The sequence below is a fragment of the Pararge aegeria genome, chromosome 24 (assembly GCF_905163445.1).
Source record: "Pararge aegeria chromosome 24, ilParAegt1.1, whole genome shotgun sequence".
Taxonomy (NCBI): Eukaryota; Metazoa; Arthropoda; class Insecta; order Lepidoptera; family Nymphalidae; genus Pararge; species Pararge aegeria.
In genome coordinates, this window is record NC_053203.1 from 2,213,415 (window position 1) to 2,239,959 (window position 26,545).

Genomic DNA, 26,545 nt, shown 5'->3' on the forward strand with positions numbered 1-26,545 from the left:
TAATGCAGTCTAAGATGGTAGCGGGCTAACCTGTTAGGGAGTATGGTAGTCATACCCCTAATAGGTTCCTACGCGACATCGCACCGGAACACTAAACCGCTTAGTGGCACAACTATTATAATTTTTGCTAACACTTTTGCTTGCCATGTTACCAGGATAACATAACAAGGACAGTGTAGGTCCGCGGGGATGTCGGGAATGTTTTAGGGCTGGCTAATGCGAAATTTTGAATATGCTCTTTTTGTTGTTGCTCGAGGGGTTCGGCAACCCTAATGTTGTTGTTTTGTTCACAACTTGCGATGCTATTGTGCTTAATTTTTTTTATATAACTGACTTTCAAAAAGGTTGAGGTTCTACGATGCACACTCAGATAGATTTTGTGAGGCGCAAGCTATACCTTTAACGCATTGGAGAGTTCAATAGCTTTAAGTTTAAGTTTAGGTGCAAATTTTTAAAAGTCATTAAAAGTAGTCATTGAAAATCGAATTTAAATAAACTTTTCCGTATAATTCTAAGTTCTTTACATACGTTAAAACATAAGAGAGAAAATACAATTTTGCATCAAAAAGAAATTTATGTTTGTATTTGCGTTTAGATAGACACTAGTCTTCATAGTGACTATGTAAGGCCAGACAGACAGACAGAGTGATTGTGTCATTTCAAACTGTTGACAAAAATAACCCAGGCTAAGTTAAAGAAGGCAAATTCAGCGAATTCGTAATTCCATAGCTATGTGTATAAGAAACATAACAGTTTATAGTCGAAGTTTGTTTTGTCCCGGGTCCCGGTACAATGATAGAGCGAACTAGGGACGGCTGTCCCGGGGGAATAAGACAATCTCTTTGATAATAATAGATTGTTTTTCATTAACACTGGCGCAGTGTACGCAAAGCAAAAGGGGGAAAAGATTCTAGTTATTTAAAACATTCATATTTTTTTAAACCAGAAGCATTTGACGACCGAAGAAAGTCCCGGGTTCGAAAAAAGGCAATTTGGGAATTTATATTTTCTGAATTTCCTCTGGTCCGGCCTGGTGGGAGGCTTTGGCCGTGGCTAGTTACCACCCTACTGACAAAGACGTGCCGCTCAGCGTTTTAGTGTTCCCGTGCGAAACCTATTATGCTCCCCTGTCTGGCTACCATACTCCCTAACCGGTTAGCCCTCTATCATTTTAGACTGCATCATCACTGACCAACAGGTGAGATTACAGGCTAACTTGTAGTTGAATAAAAAACCACACACGTACGTACGTACGTAACGTAACGTAAATAAATAAAGAGGCGTTCTCTATTTAAATCCTCGGAACGAGAAATCAATTTCAAGTTTAGAATCCTCCACAAATTAGAACAGGCAATTCATTACCAACTACAAAAGGTCGAAGAAATCACACCATACTGCTCGTCCGGGATATTCCCAAATCAACCATAAAGGCCCTACACTACACGCCCTGCCCAGGGGACGTGGCATTAGGGCCAGAGGATTGGAGAAAATTAAATTTGGACTGCTCAATAAAATAATGAGAGAGTATTATGACAATTCGATTATGTACCCCTAGTCTTGTACCCTTTATTTTGCGCGGGTGATTTTTATTTCTGGCTGAATAGAAAGTTTTAGCTATGTTAGATTGCAAAAATAATAAACGTAAAGTATAACATTTTTTATATTCCTAGAGTATAACCGGTAGTTAGTATATTTGAATACTGGACTGAGATTTAGCCATTGTTTTTAAATTGTTATAGTTATTTTATACATTAATTTATCACAGGCAGCAAAAAAAAAATTTCAATTACATGTTAAATGTTTATAAAATGTGTCGTCAATTGAAAGTGTACACTGTAAAACCTTATAGCTTACTTCAGGGTGTCGGTTTTTTGTGACGGTGTGTGCGCGCATCGTAACAATTCACTCTCATAATTTTTCCCAAACGCGCAAAAGAAGGATAACTTCATAAGCATAGCGTTTACCACTGCGCTAACTCACTTAGAGGTCGTCAGAATGTTCATAGACTCCATCTTTTCAGATACTACGAAACAGGTAGCTTCAAAGCCGGAGTGATAGGCGGTTCGAAGCCAAAGGTGGCGACGCCGCCAGTTGTGGACGCGATCGCCGCGTACAAGAGAGAAAACCCGACGATGTTCGCGTGGGAGATCCGGGACAGACTTCTGAGCGAGGGGATCTGCAGCCAGGATAACGTGCCGTCAGTCTCTAGTATAAACAGGTAAGCTTTTATGTTCCTAGTACACACTAACATTATAAATGCGAAATTTTGGTCCCTACTTTTCGCCCTAACTAAGCAATAATTCGACTTGATTTTCAGCATAGAGTTAGTTAGGAAAACAAACCGTTTCTACAGGATTTGTAATAAATAGGGCATCATAGCTAGCGAATCGCAAAGCTGAATTCACGATGGACGGGCCACAAAGATAGAAGCAGGCGTTACTTTGCGGAAATCCATGATACTCGTATATCATGAAAACCAAGCCCAAGTTGCTATACTCCGCGAAAAGCAGGAGAATCTGTATGGTGTAATTTATAATTTTTTCAATCATACTCCACACCAAACAGATCTTCGGCAATGTCATCTACGCACGTTCCGCTCCAAAACCGGAGCATCCTCAGGAGATTACTACCCTGTCAACAATTTGCATGCCAATTTGGCGTGGAACAGTTAAGATCTGCACATATTTTTTTCCTGTAACACCTATTTACCTGTATCAGCATATAAATAAAATTGAATTGAATTGAATTGAGATGTTGACTTTACAATGAATAATTGTTATCTTAACAATAATTATTGTTATCTTAACAATTATTAATGATGTTCGGAGAACTGATGGACTTTGGAATCCCAAGGTGCTGGAACCATTCCGATCCGCACCGATAACGGTTCAAGTAGCTTTTCGTGACCGAGCTTCTCCGATTGCTGCCTTTAAAGCACTGCTGTATTACGGTCTGAATGGTTGCCGGTAACAGGCACATAAGGTTTAACACCATCAAATTGATGGACACTGTAGGGCGGTACTTTGAAGGACGTATCTCTCGCATACCCTGGAAATGCTGCTCTGTTTATGGTGTTGGGTTACCATTAACCATGGATGGGTGGCCATCTGCGTGGCCAGAACATGTCACAAATGGCCCAAGACAGCATTTGGAACTCTACAAAGAACGTCATATTGCTTGTATGTTAATGGTTGATTTTATGATAATTTTTTTTTTTTTAAAGACAATTCACAAGTCACTATCTAGTCCTAAAGTAAGCGTAGCTTGTGTAATGGGTACTAAGATAACTGTTGAATAATTGTTATGAATAATATATATAAATACTTATTATATATGTTCATCACACAAATATTGTCCAGTTGTGGGTTTCGAACCAACGGCCTTGGACTCAGAAAGCGGGGTCGCTGACCAATGCGCCAATCGGCCGTCAATGATGAGTCTAGGTCGAAGATAATATTATTATCTGGAGCTCCAAAACAAATATTTTATCAGATAAATAAATTAATAAAGCTACGGTAGCATAGATTAAAAACATATACATGAAAGTGTTATTACAATTTTGTGTTATCTTATCTGGCAACACTACGCGTAATTAGAGACGCGAGGATTTTTAATGCAGGTAACACTTCACTTGAGGGTCCGATAAAAGTAAAGTATGAATGATGGTATTTTTTATTTATTGATTTTATAACCACTGACTTGAATGCATTCCGCCAACTTATTGTAATTATATCTTATTTCTGGATTGATTACGTAGAGTTACTTCGAACTTAACTCTCTTCATCGCCCGCTGAGGGACTCTGATCCTTCTTACGAGGCGCACAGTAAGCGAGCACGTATTACTATAATATTAACGTATTTACAGCTATAGAAAAAATTATCATACACGCTAAATTATATAAAGTGCCATCACGTCCCGAAAAGTATCCCTTGTAAATGTTGACCTGTATTTTGTTAAGCTCGAAGGATAGGTCTCGCTATTCAAGCATCTAGCATTTAATAGCGCATCTTTAATTTAAATATTTTATAGTAGATTCGAAGCAGTTTCTTCTGTATAATCCAGTTATTAGGTGTAGGTATTGTATGCTTCACGAGCTGCTATAAAATATTTAGCACTTTAATGTTTTGAATTAATACCAAAACATATTGGCATAAAGATTTGACGACCTCCCTCCTTTAAGTGGGAGGTACTGGGTTCGAATCCTGGCAGGGGCCCAAATTGGGAATTTATAATTTCTGAATTATCTCTGGTCTGGTCTGGTGGGAGACTTTGGCCGTGGCTAGTTACCACCGTACCGACAAAGACGAACCGCTTAGCGATTTAGTGTCCCGATGCGATATCTCGTAGTAACCGATTAGGGGTATGAATATCATGCTCCCTAATAGGTAAGCCCGCTACCATCTTAGACTGCATTATCACTTACCACCAGCTGAGTTTGCAGTCAAGGGCTAACTTATAGTCTTAAAAAAAGCTAAGAAGAAATATCAATAACAAAGACGCTAAAATTTCTAAAGCTTTATACAGTAATCGAAATACCATGTAACAAAAATTCTCAAGTACCCCAAAAATGGGGAAAAATGCATGATAGTTATGCGATTATTATTATAACTGAAGCAATAATTCAATGGATGCGAGGCTCAGGACATCCGGCGCGCTCGGAGCACGTGTCCTTTTCCGGTGTAGCCATCTTTGTTGCCCTCCCTCTTTCCGGTGAGCGAAAAGTCACGCAACCCCTTGCTCGGGCCAGGAGATGTGCGATTTACATTAGCATTTTAACTGGCTGGAAAAAGCATCTAGGAAGCTGCTGGATAAGATTTTATTTTTCAAGACGAAAGTAGTAATTTTTTGTTCAAGACTAGAGACAAGACAAGATCTATTAGTTTTAACTTTAACCTCAAGTTCATGGAAACTAACTGGCTGTAAATATAATACGAGCAGGATTTCACTAGGAACTTTTAATTTTTTTTTTGTAGCTAGTAGTGTAGTGTAGATCTGAAGGGTGTGGTTGCCGGTGTGATTACAGGCACATGTGGCTTAACACTTACCATCAGGTGGGCCATCATGTATGTTTCGATCTATTATTAGGTACCATTAAAAACAATGCTTCCATGGCACCAAGTTAACTGACCATAAACACCACATAGAAAAAAAGAATCTTGTAAGGGACATGTTTTGAGTACATGAAATGGGCAAGAAGTTTTAACTTTAATTGTTCCAAATCAAAACAAAACAAATCGGATTTAAAAATGGAATGCCTTTTTTAAATCCGTCTTTCGGTTTGCTAATAATTATATCATGCTTCAAATCATGAGTAAACTGCATTATAAAAGGGGCGTAGGCCAAAGAAAAACGTAACGCAAAGTTTAAGTTTTAGGAAACTCATTAAATAAAACCATTTTTTTTAAATCTAAATAGGTACTACTATAACTATTCATATTCTAACAATGGCAATTGTAATGGCACTAGACAGAATTTGTAATTCTAATACAAATATTTTTTTTTACGAATGTAGTTCCAGTATTTTAATTGCTGGTGTGTCTTGTGCATAAATAATTTAATGAATAACGTTTCTATATCACCTACTCGGTAATTTCGTGGCCCTTACCAACTCTTTTCTCAGCTGTCCATCAAAAAAACAAAAATATACTTTAGCACAGTACAAAAAGGGTTCGATTTACAATACAACTCCGGACAAAACTGTTCGCAAACTTAACTTTCGCTAAAAGGGCGAATACGCTTGGTTTCGGTAAAAACATTCGGATCCTATTTCTTTTAAAGCCACGCCCATGAAAATACTTTTGCTATAGTAGAGACATTTAGTTGTAAGTATCTACACTAAGTAAGCGGCAATAACCAATAGACCGGTTAGCGCAGTGGGCAGCGACCCTGCTTTCTGCCTCCAAGGCCGAGGGTTCGTTTCCCACAACGTGAAAAATGTTTGTGTGAGGAACATGCATGCTTTTCACTGTCTGGGTGTTTATATGTGACTACTACTTTGGGGCTAGATGGCGATGTGTGTATTGTATAGTATTTTATATTATTATATATATTATAATATTTTTCCAACCACAAGAATAACACTGCTAAAAGAGTTATTACTGATACACAAACCCATACTGCAATTATAAGGCGTTTTTTTTATTTTTTGTTTGTTTGTCCTTACTTAACGCCATAAATAAGTAACCAATCGACTTTTGGCACAGAGTTAGTTGAAAGAATGGCGAGTAACATAGGCTACTTTTTATAAGAAACTTCTCGAAAAAGAAACTCCTAGGAAAAGAAACTTTTCCCACGGAATTTGAAATATAAAAAGCATATTGAACGCTGGCGAAGAATGCTGGCAACAGCAAGAAAACAATGTCTAAAGTCAAAGTCAAAAATATCTTTATGCAAGTAGGGCCTACTACTGCATTTTTACATCATATGAGAATTACGCGGTAGTGAGATGATGGCGATAACCATATTCATAAAACAATAAATATTAACTTGGAACTAAAGCTTCGAGGGTTCCATACGCGTCCTGGTCTAAGAAGAAGTTTCTGGAACTTTTTTTTGTTATCACCATCTCACATTGTTAATCAAAATTATTAGAAGAGCAACCTGGTTAGAGCAATAATTCACACCCAAGCTTTTTTATCGATTTTGTAGTCCTTTATACTATAATAGGACCGTTCTATAAGCTTACGTTTATTACAAACTTTGAACTTTTTAAGAGAAATCTCCAAGATGTCAATTGGTAGTTTATTAATGATTTTAAATTAGCAAGTTTGTGGAATCCAGTAGTAGAATTATGCAAACCAAGAAAGCATCGTACAGCTTCTCAATTTAAAAGTGACGTTGTCAGTGTAGTTTATCGAACAGTTCGTGATATACCGACAAAAAGAACACGAAAGCGGGTAGTCAGATTCTGCCCGTGACATCCAACTTGACGTCTCGTGCCTACGCAGTCCCGTCGTGACCACGATCCATGCAACTGTCGAAATATCGACAATTCCAAAATATTATCGTGGTATGTACCCGTTGAACTATATTTAAGAAATGGTAGTTTATTGTAGAATTAAACACACAGACATAAACCTGGTATAACCCGACAATATAATCTTCTTACGGCTATAATCTCATTGCAGCCAACCACTTCCTAACATACACCAGATCAATTCAATCCTCAAAATTCAAAAGCCGGAGTCAATTTTAAAGCAATTCTCAACGCAAGGGTAGTTCTCACCCCGGCATGCGGCGCGTGGCCGACGCGTGCCGGTAATGTCCCGTCGGCAACCTTCCTGTGGTCTCATGATGTATAAATACGAAACTATTTTGGAAAGCATTCGGGGTAAATCGGCCGGCTTGACATATTTCTTTAGATTCTACGTTTGATGGAATTAGCTACGTTTGATTTGAGTTCAGATATTTTTTATTTTAAATTACATTCACGCCATATTATAAAGTACTATGAATATTACTATATTCCCAAAGTAAGCGTAGCTTGTGTTATAGGTACTAAGATAGCTGATGAATATTTTTAAGAATATAATACTCATAAATACTTATAATATACGGATAAACACCCAGACACTGAAAAACAATCATGTTTATCACACAATTATTTTCCGGTAGTGGGAATCGAACCCACGGCCTAGGACTCAGAAAGTAGGGTCGCTGCCCACTGCGCCAGTCGGCCGTCAAAAAATTAAGTAATACTTAATGCAGTAACTCAGGAGTTCCGTCCTCTATACCTCGCCATCATTTCTTATATTCTTTCTTAATGGTCTGCAATCAAGTTTTTTACACACGTAGCTACAAACTCTGTATCACTTCCCCATCGAATCAAATGGCACCTTTTATTTTAGTAACTAAACTCTAATCCTCTTTTATCCACATTTGGACGGATTTGTAGGAAATATCTTCCTGAATGTGTGCTTTAAATTGGTATCAAACGAAATAAATATGATAATACACCTGCTTAAATAAAGCACGTAATGGGGAATTGATTTGGAGACAACATTATCTTCTTTTTATCATTTTATGTATCTAACTAACGGACGTATAATAAAAAAATACATGTGTATCGAAACTAACAGTAGGAACGCAGAAAGCTGTCGAACTTCAATATACTCGTACATTTATTCATTGCCAAAAAAACCGTCACAGAATCATAACCATAAAAATGCCCTTCCGAAACAATAATAATAAAATAAAAAACAGTAAAAAGCGCTGACTCGCGCGACGTGAAGACATTTTTAATCGAGGGCGGCCCGCCGTCGGGTAATTGAAGCTATAATTCTGGCAACCCCATTTTGACATTTGGATTTTTGCCGCGCGAAAACTGAATAATTTGTCAGATAGGATAATTTGGGTTAGGTGCTTTATGGGGTCGAGAGGTTTGGACAGGGTTGTTTTTTATAGTCATTTGGTGACGTCTATGATTTTGATTATCTTTATAATACTGTTTACATTTTGAATAACTTAGGTATCGCGTTTGTTACGTTTGTTACGTTAGGGAGATGCGTGAAATGGTTTTGTCCGTTTACTAACAGATTATATTTTATTATTGAAGTGCTTTATTATGGTTGATGGCATATTTGCATATTGCTGATGAAGTAAAAACCTATGTTTTTTCTTTTAAGGACGACGAGAAATATAGATCATAGACCCACCACACTTCTCCTATGCAGGTGCTCGAACCGGGTTCGTTACCCTAAAGTAAAGGTAGAGTCACTAAAAACAGACATACTTGACGTTTCAAAATGATTATAAACTAGGCCTACGTGTAATGAAATGAAATGTATTTATTTGTGTGACTATGTGATACAATGTTTTATTTTGTTAACAAAATAAAAAGTAGCAACCTATCCGGTCAGGTAACCCCAACATACAAAATTTGGTCAATTATATATAAACAATCTAGTTCTGAGGCTTAAATTGCAGAAATTTTCAATCGAATAAAATACATTACTCAACTTTTACAATGTATTTTTAAATTTTTGGAATTGTATTAAATATTTTTACACACATGGCACTACAGTTTTTCAAATACATGGCTGCACTAAGGCACTTTTTGAAATAAATTAATTTTGAATTTCGAACTTTTTGAAACAATGTACGTACAAACCACGTTAAGATTGGCTTAACATACTTTCTAATATACCAATTGCTAGGGATAAATATTTTTTACTTTGACCCATTAGATCATACCAATATTGGTAATTATAAAAGTGGAGAGCAAATAAAAATATACCAACATAGAAATAGATGATGATGATATATGGTACTGCCACGCATGTGATAAAGAACGTTGGGAAGATATGCGTCAATGCCCACTCTGCCGAAAATGGTTTCATGAACAATGTCTGGGTTTAACCCAAGAAGATATAGATTTCGATTGTCCGATTTGCAACTAGATTAAAAAACATATTGATCTCTCTAATTTTTTCCTTTAGAAAATGGTTTTTTAAGGTTTATTTGTTTTATTTTTGTAAAATTGTACGTTTGTTTTCTTTTAGTTATTTAAAACTACTGTTAGCAATAACGAAATATTTGATCTCTTATTTTATTTATTCAATACCCTTAATAAGGGTTGTTTTTCTTAGGTAGTTGATTTTTATTGTTTTAATAATTTTACTTATGTTCGTTAGACTTTAAATTTTCTATAATATATTTGTTGAGTTAGATTAGATTGGTGACATTTAAGTAACAAATATATCATACCAAATACGTTTTATATGGTTATTTAATACTTTATATGTCAAATAAGGGCCATTATTTTTTTTTGAAATTTAATTATATTTGATTTGTTTTTCCTGTCTCAAGTTGTCAAAGAGTTAAGAATTCTGAATTCTAAAATATATTATTTGTGTGGATATTTCATTTAAAAACATTTTTATTGTTATAAGTTTGTTACATAAGTTTATGAAGGTCCACGATTGTTTTTTTTCTTATAATTTGTTGTAGCTATATTGTGATTCATTGCCAAAATAATAATGCAAGATATAATAACCTAGAAGGCTCAACGAGAATTAGCGTTAATAGTTTAAATTATATAATAATTTATGGTCTTTATTATACAACCTAAGTTTAATAAGGACCATAGCTAAGGTACACCAATATTTGTACTGTTTTAGGTAAATAAAACTTTAAATATTTGTCTTGGGATTTCAAATTTTATTTTATTTTTTATTTTGTACCATTTTATAAGCTTTAAATTAAGGTGGCCCTTGTTAACCGCAAGTAACTTAGTTGCAAACCTCCTCGTTTGTTGAAGCCGGCTAAAAACTAATTAATAGGTATACAATCGATTATTGACTACAAAGTTATTCTTACCTATCTTTTAACAAAAAACTTTACCGTACTATTATCCCAGTAAAAAGGATTACGCTATATACAATTTTTGGTCTTATTTACAACAATACGCACATAACTGTTTGCGTATTTTATTACCATCATCCGGAGTTGTAGAAAATCTCTTAAAAATAACATTACATAAGATAATAAATCAAAATATACGCCAATGCATTATTTTGTTCAGGAAGATATTAAAATGTTGGGGCAAAAGAGTAACCCTTCCGACCGGATGCGCCGCCGGTTTCTGCAGAGTTGCCATAATGCAAAAATATACCCCTTTTGTGTGCAAATTTAATTTATATTTTTGATCTTTTTACATTTTCTCTTAAGCCGGATCTAATAAATTCAAATGCAAATGTTAGTTAGCTAGCAGATCTTTTTCTACAAAACAATGTGATTCCTGAATGAAATTTTCTTTTAATGTTTTCATTCCAATGCTTTTGAGGAATATCTGGCAGACTCTACCTAAAATCTGCCTTCCAAACCTATTAGATTAAATACAAACAGACTGACTTGACGTTGCAAATGTGCTTATAAACTGCTCTTGTAACTATGCAAAAATGGTGTATATGCTAATCTAACCAACTAATGATGGACTAACAAACAAAATACTTTCGCATAATAGTATAGCCTCGCAGTTCCCCCTCGTTACATACTTACAGCTCGTAGCATGATGTTATCAGTAACCTGTTCTAATTTGCAAACTTGCAATATAACACGATTGTAATTGAACTAATCTTGGTGTAGTAACTCAAATAAACACGTTCAAACATTAATACAACAAAATACATACGTGCTATAAGTTTGACGTGTCCATGTTTGTGTCTGTCTGTGGCATCGTATTTCCTGAACGGATGAATCGATATTTAGATTATGTTTTTTTGTTTGGAAGGTCAATTAGTCGCGATTGTTCTAAGCTATGTTTGATGAAAATCGATCCAAGATGGCCGCTGCCATAAAATGGCGGATTACATATTTTTGACAACATCTTCGGTTATCAAATGAAAAGGCTTGACTAGTAGAATAATGTATTCTACATTGAAATACGGAGGTTATTTTTTTTTTTATTTATATATTATACGTATAGATACAGTAGGTAAGAATTACAAGTGTATGGGATACAAAACAAAAAACAAAAAGCAGTAAAGCCTAGTCATAAATCACCACACCTACTCTATCAGGAAACTGATGAGTCTATTACGTACCCCTAATTCTAATCTGACCTTTTTTGATTGAAGTTCGCAAAACAATTTTTGCATATGTCAACCCCGGAGATACTGGCAATATTTCACCCGCGGCCGCTATCCATCATAGCGGGAAATGAACTGTCAACTGCGCGACGACAAAATGGCCGAACAAAATAATGACACTGCACTATCTATCCCCCGGTGGATATTTTCTAAATAGCACAGCATAAAAAAAAATCTCAACAACAGTAGTCACCGAACTGCTATATATTTCGAGAAACTTGGGAGTTTTTAATTTCGTAATTTTCTCAGGCTAGCCCGCTACCATCTGAGACTATGGCCAACTTCTAGTGGAATAAAAAATAACATTTGAACATAATCTTGCACTCTAATTCCGTTTTAGTCGAGTTAACGGGAACTGAGAGCAATCAATGTGCAAATACAAGAGACCAAAAAATTCACAGAGTGGATTGTCAAGAAGAATACCTTAACCTTTGTACTGCATGTAAATTCTATAATGAGGCTGTCCTGAATTTTGAGCGAAGTTTTGACCTACATTCACAGATTTTGGAAAATAAGTTTAAAATATTACACAATAAAATGGTGATTTAACCAAAAACTGGAGATGGATCAATACACTCTTTTCAAAATCATTTATGGAATCTGATGTTATGTGATCATACTCAAACACCAATTATCATCTCTATCAGCTCATTACGGGTTTATAACAAAGAACGGGTCTTCTGTCAGAATAAGAATGGCTCAGGCCGTAACCATGTCATGTCAGAAATAAAAAAAAAAAAAATATTATATAAATAAATTCAAATAAAAATGTTTTAATGTGTTTTGTAATGGAAGAGCGAGATCTTCTGGCACAGGTTTTAAACTTAACAGAAGTTCTCCGCCTTATCTGCTATTGTTTTATGTGAACAAATAAATTTTCATTTCATTTTCATTTTCATTTCATTTCATTTCAAACCACCCACGCTGGCGATGAATTGGTAAACTTCACACTCCTTTGAGAAGATTTGCGAGAACTCTCAGGCACACAGGGTTCCTTTCATTAGCCGTTAAAGCAAGTAATATTTAATTGCTGTAAACACATATATCTTCGAAAAGGCTAGTGCTAGATCTTGGTCCCGTTGGTACGTTAGTAAAGCCGAAGTCCGAACAGCTAAGCTATCAAAGCTCTCACATAAAGCATTTTATGCCAGTTCTCATATAGAATTTATAATTGGCTCTCGCTCTTATAATGATTGCCAATATAAATAATTATAACCGCACTGAACAAGAAAGTTCCATTACCCAAAAAACTGCACTCAGCGCCCCGGCACGCCACGTGGCGACATCAGTATGCAATTTGGTCGCGGCGGTCGCGATTTGTCACGGACCCGATGCATTGTCGACTAAAAAGTGTCGCGTGCGCTAAGATTTTTAGCGATCGTGAAATCCACTGCCTTTTTAGTTAATTTGTTTTATTCAATATCAGATCAGTCCTGCATTCGTTTTTAGGTATAAAGTTTTTCTGTCAAGGAATTATTCGGCAGTGCAATGGAAAAGGCAAATTTTGGAGATTTTGAGTGAGCGAGTGAGTCTATCACCTAAACTTCCTCTTTCATAGTAGAGGGTTCTTGAGCATATAACGTTGCTGCTGGTTTATGGGCTTTAACGATTATTATGACATATCAGTATAATCGGGAGAGAAAAGCTGTCTCGGACATGGCATTCTTGACTCCGGGCTGAACGCATGTTTTAGCACAACATGCATAAAAAAGGTGACTATTTAACATTTTGCTAAAACTGAGTTTCAGACACGTCTTGCATTCTTTAAAAGGACTACAAACGTATCTAACTTGTTTTTTTCGGAAACTGTAATACAGAATAAAACGAGTAAGATGCGTAGGCAGGGCTCCTTTTGCATATGAAGGACGAGTCTGCAACTCAGTTTGAACAAAATCAGATGTTAGTTACTATTAAAGATCGTCAAGTTAATAAATCTATTATTATATTAAATAATTGCTCAGCCAATTGTTTAGTCATTAAATTATGTTAAAAATTACTAGATATGGCAGTTATACAATGCCTAGAAACCGATTACGAACCATTGTAAAATGATTCGTAATCGGTTTCTACGCGGCATTGTACAGGAACGCTAGATCGATTAGCTGCACATCTCTGTCTGTAGGGTTGTAGCCACGGTTAAAACCTTCCAAAGTTCTTAATTAACACCGAGTACTAGTTCTGGCTGTCCATCCTTATTGTTGTTTGTTGTTGCAGGATCGTACGGAACAAGGCGGCGGAGAAGGCGAAGCACGCGCATAATCAACAGCAGCAGCAGCAGCAAGAACAGGAGATCAGCTCGGCACAAGGGAGCGTTGTTTCTGTAAGTTTTTACCTCAAAACCAACGTTTGTGACCGTGGGACTAGGTCCGAAACGAAGTTCTGTACTCTACTCTGACACTGCTGGACTAATGGCTTCTCCTAAGACACGATGCCCAAAATCACAACGGTTTGGTGATCGTTGTAGATTGAAGTAGCAGTCAGTTTTAACCTCAAAATCAACGTTTGTGACCGTGGGACTAGGTCCGAAACGAAGTTCTGTGCTCTAACTCTGACACTGCTGGACTAAAGGCTTCTCAGGACACAATATTCCAAAAATCACAACGGTTTGGTGATCGTTGTAAATGGTGGTAGTAGACCAGAGGACGCTGCCGCACCTTCTGTTATATTTTCTCATTCGTGTAGCAAGACACCAGCGGGAAGAGGTTGCGTGATGACAACTGTATTTTTATCTGCTGTCACCACATAACACCTTTGACCATGGCAGAGTAATAATATACGTCATTATGTAAACAAGTATTTCCATTCGTTTGACGTCATAATATCATGGATGATAAAGCTTCAAATCGTCACGAAAATAAGTTTGATAAGTAAAGAACTTCCCGTCAAATCCCGTGAACCTGCAAAAGTTTAAGTGATAAGGTAATTACGTGATCTAGATCATCAAGTTATACGTGGATTTTTTATGCCACTTAGGTACACCACGCAGAATCAGCTTACCAGCAATTTCTGTTCCAGGTGATAACCCACGCGGGCAACGCGCCCGGAACCACGGCGGTGCTGACGCCCACGACGGAGCACGTCAACAACACGGGCAGCTACAGCATCAACGGCATCCTGGGCATCGAGCAGGTCGACCAGCTGCACAATGGCAACGGGCTCAAGAGGAAACGGCACGAGGACCAAGGTAAGGGTTTTATGAGTACGTAACCAGAAGGTTTTAGAGCTGGTTCAGGTAATTACCACCGCCATGTTTATTTCTGACGCAAAGCAGCATTGCTGTGTTCTAGTCTCAAAGAATTATCATCATCATATAAAACCGTAAGCGGTCCACAACAGAGCACGTATCTTCTCTCACAATGAGAAGGGTTCAGGCAGTAGACCACCACGCTGCCCTAGTGTGGATTGGTGGACTGCACACGTCTTTGAGAACATTATGGAAGTCTCTCAGGCATGCATGCTTAAGGTGGTTTTTCTTCACTGTAGAAGGAAGTGATATTTTTAATTACTTAAAACGCACATAACTTAGAAAAGTTAAAGGTGCGTGCAGCCATCCGAAGGTGAAGCCGAAGTCCTAACCGCTGGGGTATCACCGCTTCAATTTCAAGTCTGAAAAAATATAATAAATAAGGAAGGGTGGTATTAATGCAAGTAACTCTTTAAAATACTCTCTAAAACACATAAAGGGAGCTAATAACGATCCTCTACGCAATAGATTACAAGGTGCAGGTGGTGGCGTGCACTTCATATATGCGCAAAAGCATTGCCTACCCTTTTTTATCTATCTCGTATAGTATTAGGATTTATCCATTTTCCTGCTTTATGCATACCCTTGTCAAAAGTTTTATGCACGCCACTGGGTGCAGTAGAGTTAAAGCCAATGAACTCAATTTTGAGTTCGTTGCATAAAGCTCCTGTAAATTATTTATTTCGTAGAATACAATATACTTAATTTGCTACAATCCAAGATAACCAGGCAAACCTGCTTGGCAAAATTTATAATTTCTGCAATCTTTTTACCGCACACAGAACAGATCTTCGAAAGTGTAATCTCTACGCACGTTTCGCTCTAAGGCCGGAGCATCCTTACGAAATGATGAGTTTACAATGTTAAATTATTGAAGACCTGTTTGGTACCGTTTTCTTTTTTTCGTGGATTATAAAGTTTGATACTCGTTTTTTATTATGGAATCCCGGAAATTAACGCCTGCTTTTACCCAAATTTAATGGAGTTAATCTACTTTAAACTAGTTAATATGTTGCAAAGGCAGTAAACAATGAACACAAAAGTTCACGCTCGTGGAAATCTCTCAGAGTAACTCTTTCCTATTTCCAGAGAAGTTGTAAGTAATGACGTAGGAGCATGGGGATTAAAATATTTGCGGTCCTCTGCGCGGACTCGCGTTCTGTTCCCAACCTAGTGTTGTTACTGCTATATCGATAAAATTAAATGAAAGAGCTTATCGAGACTAATAGAATAACAAAACAAATATTTTATAGAATAACACAGAAGCTGAACTTGTTTTTATAATTGCTAACTAAAACTTTGGATTTTAACGCTTGTAGCTGACATTAATTCTATAAGCGAACAAACAGCATATCATTATATTTTCATATTTATTCATCGTACAGCTTTCTAAGTGTTAAAACACTATTTGTGCTAGTGAAACTTAGGCCTATTTAAATGATTTTATTCAAAGTATAACCTTATTATTAAATGTTCATGTTATAAGTTGTGATATGAATTTTGCTGTAATTTTATAGATTTTACAATTAATCGTCCTAAGACTGGGTTTATTGCCTTTTTTATTAGATACTTTTTGATTGAAGTTTGTGCTACTTAAAGAACGCTCATACATTTTTTTTTGAGCTTACAAAAAATTATATATTCAAATCGATCCAGCAATTTTCCAGTTTTCACGCATTACACGCAATGCAAGTGAAGAAGATATAAATGTTTTATATCGATATTCGATATGCGTATTCAACACAAAGCCCATCCCCACTCGCGTTGAGCACTCAGCGGAACGCCAAGATTTAGCGTGCTATTAAACGCGTAGCAGGAATTGTGGCCATATTATATTAACTTATAACTTCTCTTAAATTTTCGCTATAGCCCCCGACTTCTATTGTGACACCCGCTATGTCTGCGTTAATCTATAATAGCGAAAACCTCTTTTATTTTTTATTTGTCAGCGTTTTTCACGGTTTTTTTACAAATGCCATGGGAACCGTTGGCTTTATTGGGTTAAAAAGTATCCCTAAATTACTCTCCGTCCTTTCAACAATGATGACCTCTTTGGCGCGGTTGAGAGCGATGTTAATTTCAGTAGGAGGTCCCAGGTTGATACCCAGGCCGGCATCCAAAACTGGTTACAGGCCTCTGCTCTCTTGCGAGGGTTTTAAAGCACCACCATTCAGCTTCAACGCGGGATAGCGGGCTAATTAACTGACTGTAACTTTGATATGCTTTTGTTTTGTCAACAGATGAGAATAGAGACTTCAACAGCCATTCCGAAGACGACGTCAAAAGACAAAGAAGTCATTACAATGGCGACCAAATATACTCGAATGTAAGTAAAAATGGACTCTGACTTCTTTTTTTTTTATAAGGACTAGCACCTAAGTATTTCGTATTGTCTACAAAATAAACCTCATCGGCATCGTTATCAAACCATTACCGACACAGATCTCCTCGTAGAATGAGAAAACCGGCTGTACGCCAACTCGCCGGCCAAATGCAGGTTTCTCGTTTTCACACGCCTTTGACAACGTTTTAGTGCACTCTCGGTCTGTCACGATGTTTTCTTCACAGTTAAAGCAAGTGATATTTGATTGCTTAAAACGCACATAGCTCCGAAAATTAACAGGGTGGGAATCAAACTTGGTATCTTCTTGTTAGGCCTTGGTAGAATCTGCCTTCCGAACCGGTGGTAGAGGCCCTACAAACAGACTAACGACGTTTCAAAAGTGCTTGTAAATGCCTAGTTGAAATAAATGAATTTTGATTTTTTTTTAGTACTTAATATTTTTGTTTGTCGACAGCTCTGGTCGTCGTCGAAGTGGAGCCTGAAGGACGAGTACAAGCTGCTGTCGGAGCTAGGTGGTGGCACAGGCTACTACGGAGAACTCTTCGATGCACCCTACGACCACCCACCCCACCACTATACCCCTCACTCTGGTAAGACATGCTACCATCTTACCATAACTTACACCGATTGACGTGCACTAATGGTCTTTTGTTGGTAGTTACAAAATCCATGGTCATTTCCACCTCGTTGGGCAACGACCAACGCTGTGTTAACTATGCGAGGCTGGCAATTCAGCGTCTTGGAACCACAACGTGTATATGCATATGTAGAGGTACCTTAAACAAAAATATGGTACCAAATTATAGGTGCTAAAATAGAAAAAGAGCACCAAGTGGAGATTTTTTGGGAGTTTCAAAATCCATGGTCATGTCCACCTCGTTCGGGAACGCACAACACTTAACTATACGAGATTGCCAAAACAGCATCTTGGGACACAACGTCTATATACTTAAAAACAAAAATTGCATCAAGTTATTGGTGCTAAAATAGAAAAAGAGCACCAAGTGGTAAATACCGTGCACTTGTTGTGTAGATAAAATAGCACCGACTTATTAGTGCACTAGTAACTTGGTGTTCTAAATTGGTGCTAAAAATCAAAAGAGCACCAAATGAAACAAGAAGGTTGAACTACTTGACAGGAGAATTGAACTAAATCCAACTAGCGATTTTGCAACTGTAGGAAGGTCTACTCGTAAATCGCTCTGAGATTGTTACTCGTAAGACGAGTAACATAAATTATACTTATACGACTTAGTTCTTTTGACTTAGTTCTGGTTTATTTAGTTTAGTAGTCCACCACGCTGGCCAAGTGCGGATTGGTGGAATTCCCGCGCCTTGTAGGCATGCAGGTCTTCTTACCATATTTTACTTCACATGTAAAGGACGGATATTTAACTGCTTAAACGCACTTAACTTCGAAAACATAACTTGGAGGTGTTGAACCCTGTACCCTGAAAGGGAGATCGAAGTCCTTACCACTGGGCTATCGCCGCTTGAAGATGTAATACACAGCGGAAATCATGACAATGCAATAGGTGTAAGATGTCTCGACCGCATCCTGGTGAGAACACCTCTCTCCCAGTAACACAAGACGCGTGCGTCGGTAACGTAACCCACCTGACATACCGCCTAGCTTTGTTGCGGGATTGCCGAGTACTCTTTTATCTTATGTCTATTGTACTATTTTCTATTTTAAATGAATTCAAATATTAAATAAATTAGCAAATATACTACGACAATACACACATCACCATCCAGTCCCGAAGTAAGCGTAGCTTGTGTTATGGGTACTAAGATGATTGAAGAAAAAAAAATTACCAGGCTAAGTTTGTTGTGGGCTCTTCTTAGACCATTCAATCGCACAATCATTTTCCAGTTGTGGGAATCGAACCAACGGCCTTGTACTCAGAAAGCAAGATCGCTGTCCACTGCGCCAATCGGCAGTTAAATGAAAAACATTATTACCTATTTCGCGGAGTATGGCAAATTAAGCTTAATGTTCATAATAATTCCCTTAAAAACCTAGTCCGAAACCCGCCCGGGAGGGCATGATTTGTATTCTGATCTACGATCATCACATGGCGAGTATAGGTATTTGATCAATGGTTATAAATCGATATTTATTCGATTATCGTTTTAATCGAAAGGGCAGTTTTCCCATGGCAGCGCGGCGTCGGACCGACCGCAGCTCATCTTTGCGGTCAATCGTATCATAGCATCATATCCGTTGTTTTCTTACACCCGTTTTATCACATGGGAATTACTGTGAACTAATAAATAAAATAAATAGCCGTATTGGTCTAACTGTTATTATGCTATGGATTATGAAGTCCTGGTTTCGATTCCCGGTTCGGTAAACTGTTAGGTATATATCATCTTATTGTCTGTTTAAAAAATCTTTGAAATTAAAATTATTCGCATTTGTAAATGTAAATCTATTCTTTCCACAATGTGGGCTTTTAGGCTTTTTGGCGCTACTTTCTTAGACTATATCAAGTTTTGATGCAGTCAATCCTTGTTTGTTGCGTACCGGAACGCTGAATCGCTTTGGCATGCCTTTATTAGTAGCGTAGCAAATAGCCGCAACCGTAATCTCCCACCAACCAATAGGTACTAAAAGAGATTCCAAACGCTGTGTTGTATCCAAGGAACTAAAATAAGATTTACTATAAAGATTATACTTCCACAAACACTCGTATGACACATGTGACGCTACGAATGAGCATATTTATTTAGTTACATACCTTAAGGCGTGAGCAAAGCATGGTGGGCCTAAGCGCTATATTCCTCTCTCATATTAAGTACATTTATGGTTCAAGATCTTTATTTCTCAAAAGAATTACAAAAATTAGCTTGGTAGAGAAAACTTTGAACTATAACTTGTTGTGAGCGTGCACAATAGAAGGTACATATATATATATCAGTTAATACCAATATTTAGGAAATTGTGGAAAAAAACTTGTAGCGCCGCCCGCCGGCCATCTTGGACTAACTTTTATCAAACATAGCCCAAACAAAATCAAAACCGGTTCATCCCTTCTGGAGCTACGATGCCACAGACAGACTCACACACCCACGCAGACACATCAACAACATCCCATGATTTTTGCGTCGGTGGCCATAAATGGTGTCAAAGACGCATTTTTATGACACAAAAACGCATTTCACGCGTAGTAAGTTCAACGACAGAGAATCAGTTCCGAGTAAGCAATAAAGGTCGTGACACCATATCGTTTCATTGGCGACCGTCATTGTCATGATTAGTCACGCCCCGAAAGCCTGCGGTGACAAGTTGTGAAGGCATGATAACTGTACCCGCCGCGCTCAGGGAATCCTGGCTTGTGGTTTTATGGCGAGACGTTTAGAGGTCAACGCTGGTACCGCTAAATGATTTCCGGCAGCTGTTTTGAAAATGAGGTCAGATATATCCGCAACAGGACTTTCTGCTTGGCTTTTTTTGCTCAATAAGTCTTTTTAATCTGAATAGACACATATATTTTTGTTAAGGAACATTACTCATTTATTTGAAGTAGGCCTAAATATAATTCCAATTAGAACAAAAAAAATAACAAACTAATATTAATATTTAGAAATATAAAAGCCGTTTAACTGTTCATTTGTAAAGGAACCAAGGAACCGTTTCCAGTTGATTTTTGAAGAATAAACTTTGTCACCTATTTACTACTTAGCCACGAAACCGATTTAGACGAAATTTTATAATAGGTAGCTTGCAATTTGGAGCCTTCTTCATACACCGTGTTATGATCGCGGTTGTAGGTACTTCACCGGACGAGTTCTGTCGCAAAAAGCTTGCGACTGAAGGTCTACTTCCCATTACCAAGAGATTTAAAGCATATCTTGCGCGGAACCTTAATTATTAAGTATTAGTAAAAAAAAAAAAAAAATACTACTACAATACTACACATCGTCATACAGCCCCAAAGTAAGCATAGCTTGAGTTATGGGTACTAAGATGACTGATGAAATTTTTTTTTTTAAGAATAGTGTACTTACATAAATACTTCTAAAATACTGATAAACATCCAGACACTGAAAAACATTCATGTACATCACGGAAACATTTTTCAGTTGTGGAAATCGAACCTACGGCCTTGGACTCAGAAAGCAGGGTCGCTGCCCACTGCGCCAATCGGCCGTCTACTATGAAGTTATAGGTTTTTTTAATATAGAGAAGGAGTTTTTGCAATAAAGGATAAAAAGAGAAGTAAAGTAATGAGAGTCAGCCCCAATAAGGTCGTGTCAATGAATCAGCTCAGGTTTTTCGCGTCGCCGACACATTTACAAATAGATGGCTTTAGAATCCGGCCGCGTGTCTGCTCAACCGATTTATTTTTGAATTTCACCTTTTCAATCGGCGAAACAAATTGTTTTAGGCAATGCGTCAAACCTACGCGCTCGCTACATTCGTATTTAAATAACCCTAATTTTGCCTGGAAGGTTATGCTAAGAGCTTAAAGCTTAATTTGCTAATACTCAGCAAATATATCATGGAATTCCACTTGGTAACGCCTGCTTCTATCCAATGTCTGATAGGTTTCGGCCGTGGCTAGTTACCCTGCCGACAGAGAAGTGCCATCAAGCGATTTAGCAGTTCGGCAGGAACCGTGTAGAAACAGATTGGAACTGCCATACCCCTAACACGTTAGCCCGCTAGCATCTTAAAGTGCATCGCCACTAAGCAGCAGTGTAGATTGCAGTAAAGGCCTAACTTGATGAAATTCAAGTACAAGTAGACCAACATAAAAAGTGCTTTAGAAACGGCAAATTTGTAATGACTACCATCGTGTATAACAAGTAAAATAATATATGATTTACCTTCTTTCCAGTATTGCAAATTAAAACTATATAAAATATAGTAAAAAAAAATATCATAGAGATTCGTAGAAGAAACGATTTTGCTTTCATGTACGCAAAATAATAATTATGATATTAAACTACAGGTTCGATTCTTGTTTCAAGTCAACATAGTACCGAGCATAGTACCGATTTCATTGTTTTATTTTTTTCTGCTGATTCTAATTTTTTTTTCCTAACCACTCTAATATATATGTTAAAGTAAATAAAATATATCAAATCAATCAAACGTAATACGAGTTTCTTTTTAAGACAGCAATTGAATTTATATACATAGAATAATACGTGTTATTCTCGAACGTTTGACCAGTAGAAAATGCTTTAGTATCACTCCATCATTTGTAAAATAATCCATGTATAGTCGTGCAAAAAAGTGTAAACGAATCATTCGTAAAATAATCCATGTATAGTTGTGCAAAAAAGTGTAAACGAATCTTTCGTAAAATAATCCATGTATAGTTGTGCAAAAAAGTGTAATCGAAACACTTTGCTAACATACATGTACATTTCAGCCACCAACGACTCAACAGGGTCAACAGCTGCGGGTGGGGAGCCCCCTTCAGCTGCCGGCAGCCCTGACGCCGCGGCGTTGGTGGTGCTGCAACCCCCCGCACCGCCTTACCCCCCCTACGCACATTACGACGGTAAGTAACAATATTATATTACTTTTAAAATATTCTTACTTCTTTCATCGCCTATAAACAGCAACACTTCACAGGATATATAACGAACCCGCCATTCGTCCATCAACCTTAAGTGTAGATTACACCTTACGCCTGTAATTACACCTGCAACCACGACCTTCAGACCGGAACACAACAATGCTGCGTAGCGGCAGACGTAAGCGTGTTAAGTCAAGTCAAGTCAAATATTTCTTTATTGAAATAGGCACATAGATGGCACTTTTGATGCGTTGATTATATACAAAATGTGTACATAGCAGTGAGTAGTGATGGCGATAACTACAATCGTAAACTTAAAACTAAAGCTACGAGTGTTCCAGACGCGCCCTGGTCTCAAAGAAGCCCACAACAAACTTAGCCTTGTCTTTTTGTTATCACCGTCTCACAACAATGGTGGTAGTACTTCCCCGGACGAGCTCTGTCACAAGGTGGTCCCTAGCATTTCTATGCAAAAATTTACAAAGCGCGACGAGGCGGTGCTTTGGTTCCAGCGATGGTATTTTAATTACTATGAGCACAGCTAGGATAGCATATAAAATTATGTCTCCCGATTATTTCCCCTGAAAAATAATAATATTTACATACCCGCCAAAGGACGGCAACAGGGAATATGAGAAGTTTACCCCCTTTTATTATTACACGTATGTTATTTGAATGTTACTTCCGTGCTAAGTAAAATGCAAAAAGTTCTAGGTACCGTCCTAACTAATATGCCGAATGGTAGGTATACTACGAGTATGTATGTAGCGATTTCTAGCATTATCAGATTCTGACCATCTGGGGACTCGTTTAAACAAAAAAAAATACTTTCCAAATCGGTCCAGGGGTCTTTTATTTTAATAAAAGTCAAAGTCAAAGTCAAAAATATCTTTATTCAAGTAGGCCCACAGGTGGCACTTTTGATGCGTACATAAGAACCACACGGTAGTGAGATGATGGCGATAACCACATTCGTAAACTTAAAACTAAAGCTACGAGGGTTCCAAACGCGTCCTGGTCTAAGAAGAAGCCCACAACAAACTTAGCCGGGTGTTTTTTTTTTTTTTTTTGTTATCACCATCTCACAATGTAATTTTAAATTATTAGAAGAGCAACCTGGTTAGAGCAATAATTTACACCCAAGCTTTTTTATCGTTTACGTAGTCCTTTATACTATAATAGGACTTTTCTATAAGCTTACGTTTAATACAAACTTTGAACTTTTTAAGAGACAATAAATAAATATACTACGACAATACACACATCGCCATCTAGCCCCAAAGTAAGTGTAGCTTGTGTAATGGGTACTAAGATAACTGATGAATATTTTTATGAATGATATACATAAATACTTAGATTATACATATAAACACCAAAATATTTAATTTATGCAATATGTATTTTATGGGTATATATGTATATATGCACCACCTAACTTTTTTTCTGTAACTGTTTTTTATCTTCGCCGTTGGTTGCCTGGAAGAAATCGCTATGTAGCGATAAGGCCGCCAAATTATATATTGTCTATCTACGTTGTGTTGTTATTCTTTTTTTATTGTTCTATGTACTTTTTGGGGTGTGCAATAAAAGTAAATTAATTCATTCATTCAAACACCCAGACACTGAAAAACATTCATGCAAAAAATATCCTCCGTTTCAATAAATACGAATGTAGATAAAACCATACACGCCTACATCTGTAATCCGAAAAGCCATGACATCATATAATATTTACAAAGTCACGCCCCATCGTAAACCGCACCTCAGCATAATAATTTTCCAACCTACCCAAAACCCGATGTAGAGACACTTGCATCAAAATCGTGTTGCGGTTCGTTAGACGCTTAGACAAAGCCCGTATGATATTCCCCTCGAAAATTATTTGCATAGAGCCCCGAATGAGCTATTAAACACCCCCTCCCCCCACCAAACCCACCCAAAAACCCACCCGGGATAAGCAGATTGCGGTAGATTAAAGACCAAAAGCATAAAGCGGAGACAAAACTCATAACGCCGGGCGAAATTCAAACTTAAAATTGTCACATCAAGTGCGAAATTTCTTTAACGGTGTATATTTTATCGTTTCAAGGTGGGGAGGATGCGGAAAATTAGATTTTCGCTGGAGAGCCTCTTAGCGAGAGTTTGTTGAGAGTTGCGGGAAAAATTTGTAGCAATCTTTTGATTTCACTCGAATACCTTTTATCTGTTAACATTAATTTCTTTGCATTTTCTTGATGATCGTATTGTTTAAGTAGTCAAAATTTTTTGAAAAATATCGCGACTTCTACTGCGTTGGTTTATTAATTGCGTTCAGAAAGAAACGAAACTTTGGCATTAAAAAAAAGAAATGTTTTAAAACCAACCCAAAGTCATGGTCAATATCTTTGTTCAATTGGGCCCCTAGATGGCACTTAATATGCGTACATTACATGAGAAATGTGTACACGGTACTACTGATGGCGATATCCATATTCGTAAACTTAAAACGAAAGCTACGAGTTTTCCAAACGCGCTCTAGTCTAAGAAGAAGCCCACATTGTTATCACCATCTCGCATTGTCGTTTAAAATTATTAGAAGACCAACCTGGTTAGAGCAATAATTAACACCCAAGCTTTTTTATCGATAACGTAGTCCTTTTTACTATAATAGGACTTTTCTAATAGAAAATAATTGGAATAAATCTTCCATACACTATCTCTTTTCCATTGTTTTCTTGCTGCGTGATCGGCGGACAAATTAACAAACTCAAAAACCACACACATGATTAATAAATCACTAAGGATTTTCTTATGAAGCCTCAAAAACCTATCTCCATCGAACATGAACATACATACACTTTCAAATAATACTAGTAATAATTAATTATATTATGTCTCATGAGAAGCGGTGTTAGCTCAGTAGTTAGGACTTCAGCTTCACTTTCGGAGGACCCTAAAATCCCAGCACACACTTCTAACTTTACAAAGTTATGTGCGTTTTATGTAATTAAAATATCACTTGCTTAAACGATGACGGGAAACATCGCGAGGAAACCATCGTAATGTTCTCAAAGGCGTGTAAAGCAATCAATCCACACTGGGCCAGCGTGGTGGACTACGGTCTAAATCCTTCTCATTGTGGGAATAGACCCGAGACCGGGAATGGGCTGTTAATATGATTGTAGTATTTATGTATGCGTGTCTATATTTCCAGGTACAGCCTTACCCAGCGAGTACGCGTACGCCGCGCCCTATTCTCAATACTCCCCCTACGGCGGGCCTTACTCGCATCCCGCCGCCACAGGCCTGTTGTCCAAGTGGTAAGCATATACCTACTTCCATCATCGCCCTTAAATCTACATCACCCTATCACAATACACATCCTATCACTCTACATTACGCTATCACTCAATATCACCCTATCACTCTACATCACCCTATCACTCTACATCACCCTATCACTCTACATCACCCTATCACTCTACATCACCCTATGATTTTACATCACCCTATCTCTCGACATTACGCTATCATTCTACATCACCCTATCACTCTACATCGACCTATCACTCTACATCCCCCTATCCCTCTACATTACCCTATCATTCTACATCATCTTATTACTTTTCTTCACCTTATCACTCTACATCCCCCTATTACTTTACTTCACCTTATCACTCTTCATTCCCCCATCACTCTACATTCCGCTATCACTATACATCACGCTATCATTCTACATCGACCTATCACTCTACATCACCCTATCCCTCTACATCACCCTATCATTCTGCATTATCCTATTATTATACTTCACCTTATCACTCTACATCACGCTATCATTCTCTACATTAC

At 37.5% G+C, this 26,545-nt stretch overlaps 1 protein-coding gene across 1 annotated transcript in view; it reads left to right on the plus strand.

Moving 5' to 3' along the window:
* LOC120634544 (paired box protein Pax-5) overlaps nt 1–26,017 on the plus strand; it is a 76,068-nt gene extending 50,051 nt beyond the window's left edge. Inside the window, exons 4-10 of the mRNA XM_039905234.1 lie at nt 2,021–2,218; nt 13,804–13,909; nt 14,605–14,773; nt 17,074–17,159; nt 17,632–17,767; nt 22,565–22,696; nt 25,908–26,017. Coding sequence (XP_039761168.1) covers nt 2,021–2,218; nt 13,804–13,909; nt 14,605–14,773; nt 17,074–17,159; nt 17,632–17,767; nt 22,565–22,696; nt 25,908–26,017 — 937 coding nt within the window. The remainder of the gene's footprint in view (nt 1–2,020; nt 2,219–13,803; nt 13,910–14,604; nt 14,774–17,073; nt 17,160–17,631; nt 17,768–22,564; nt 22,697–25,907) is intronic.
* Nucleotides 26,018–26,545: the final 528 nt, after the last annotated feature.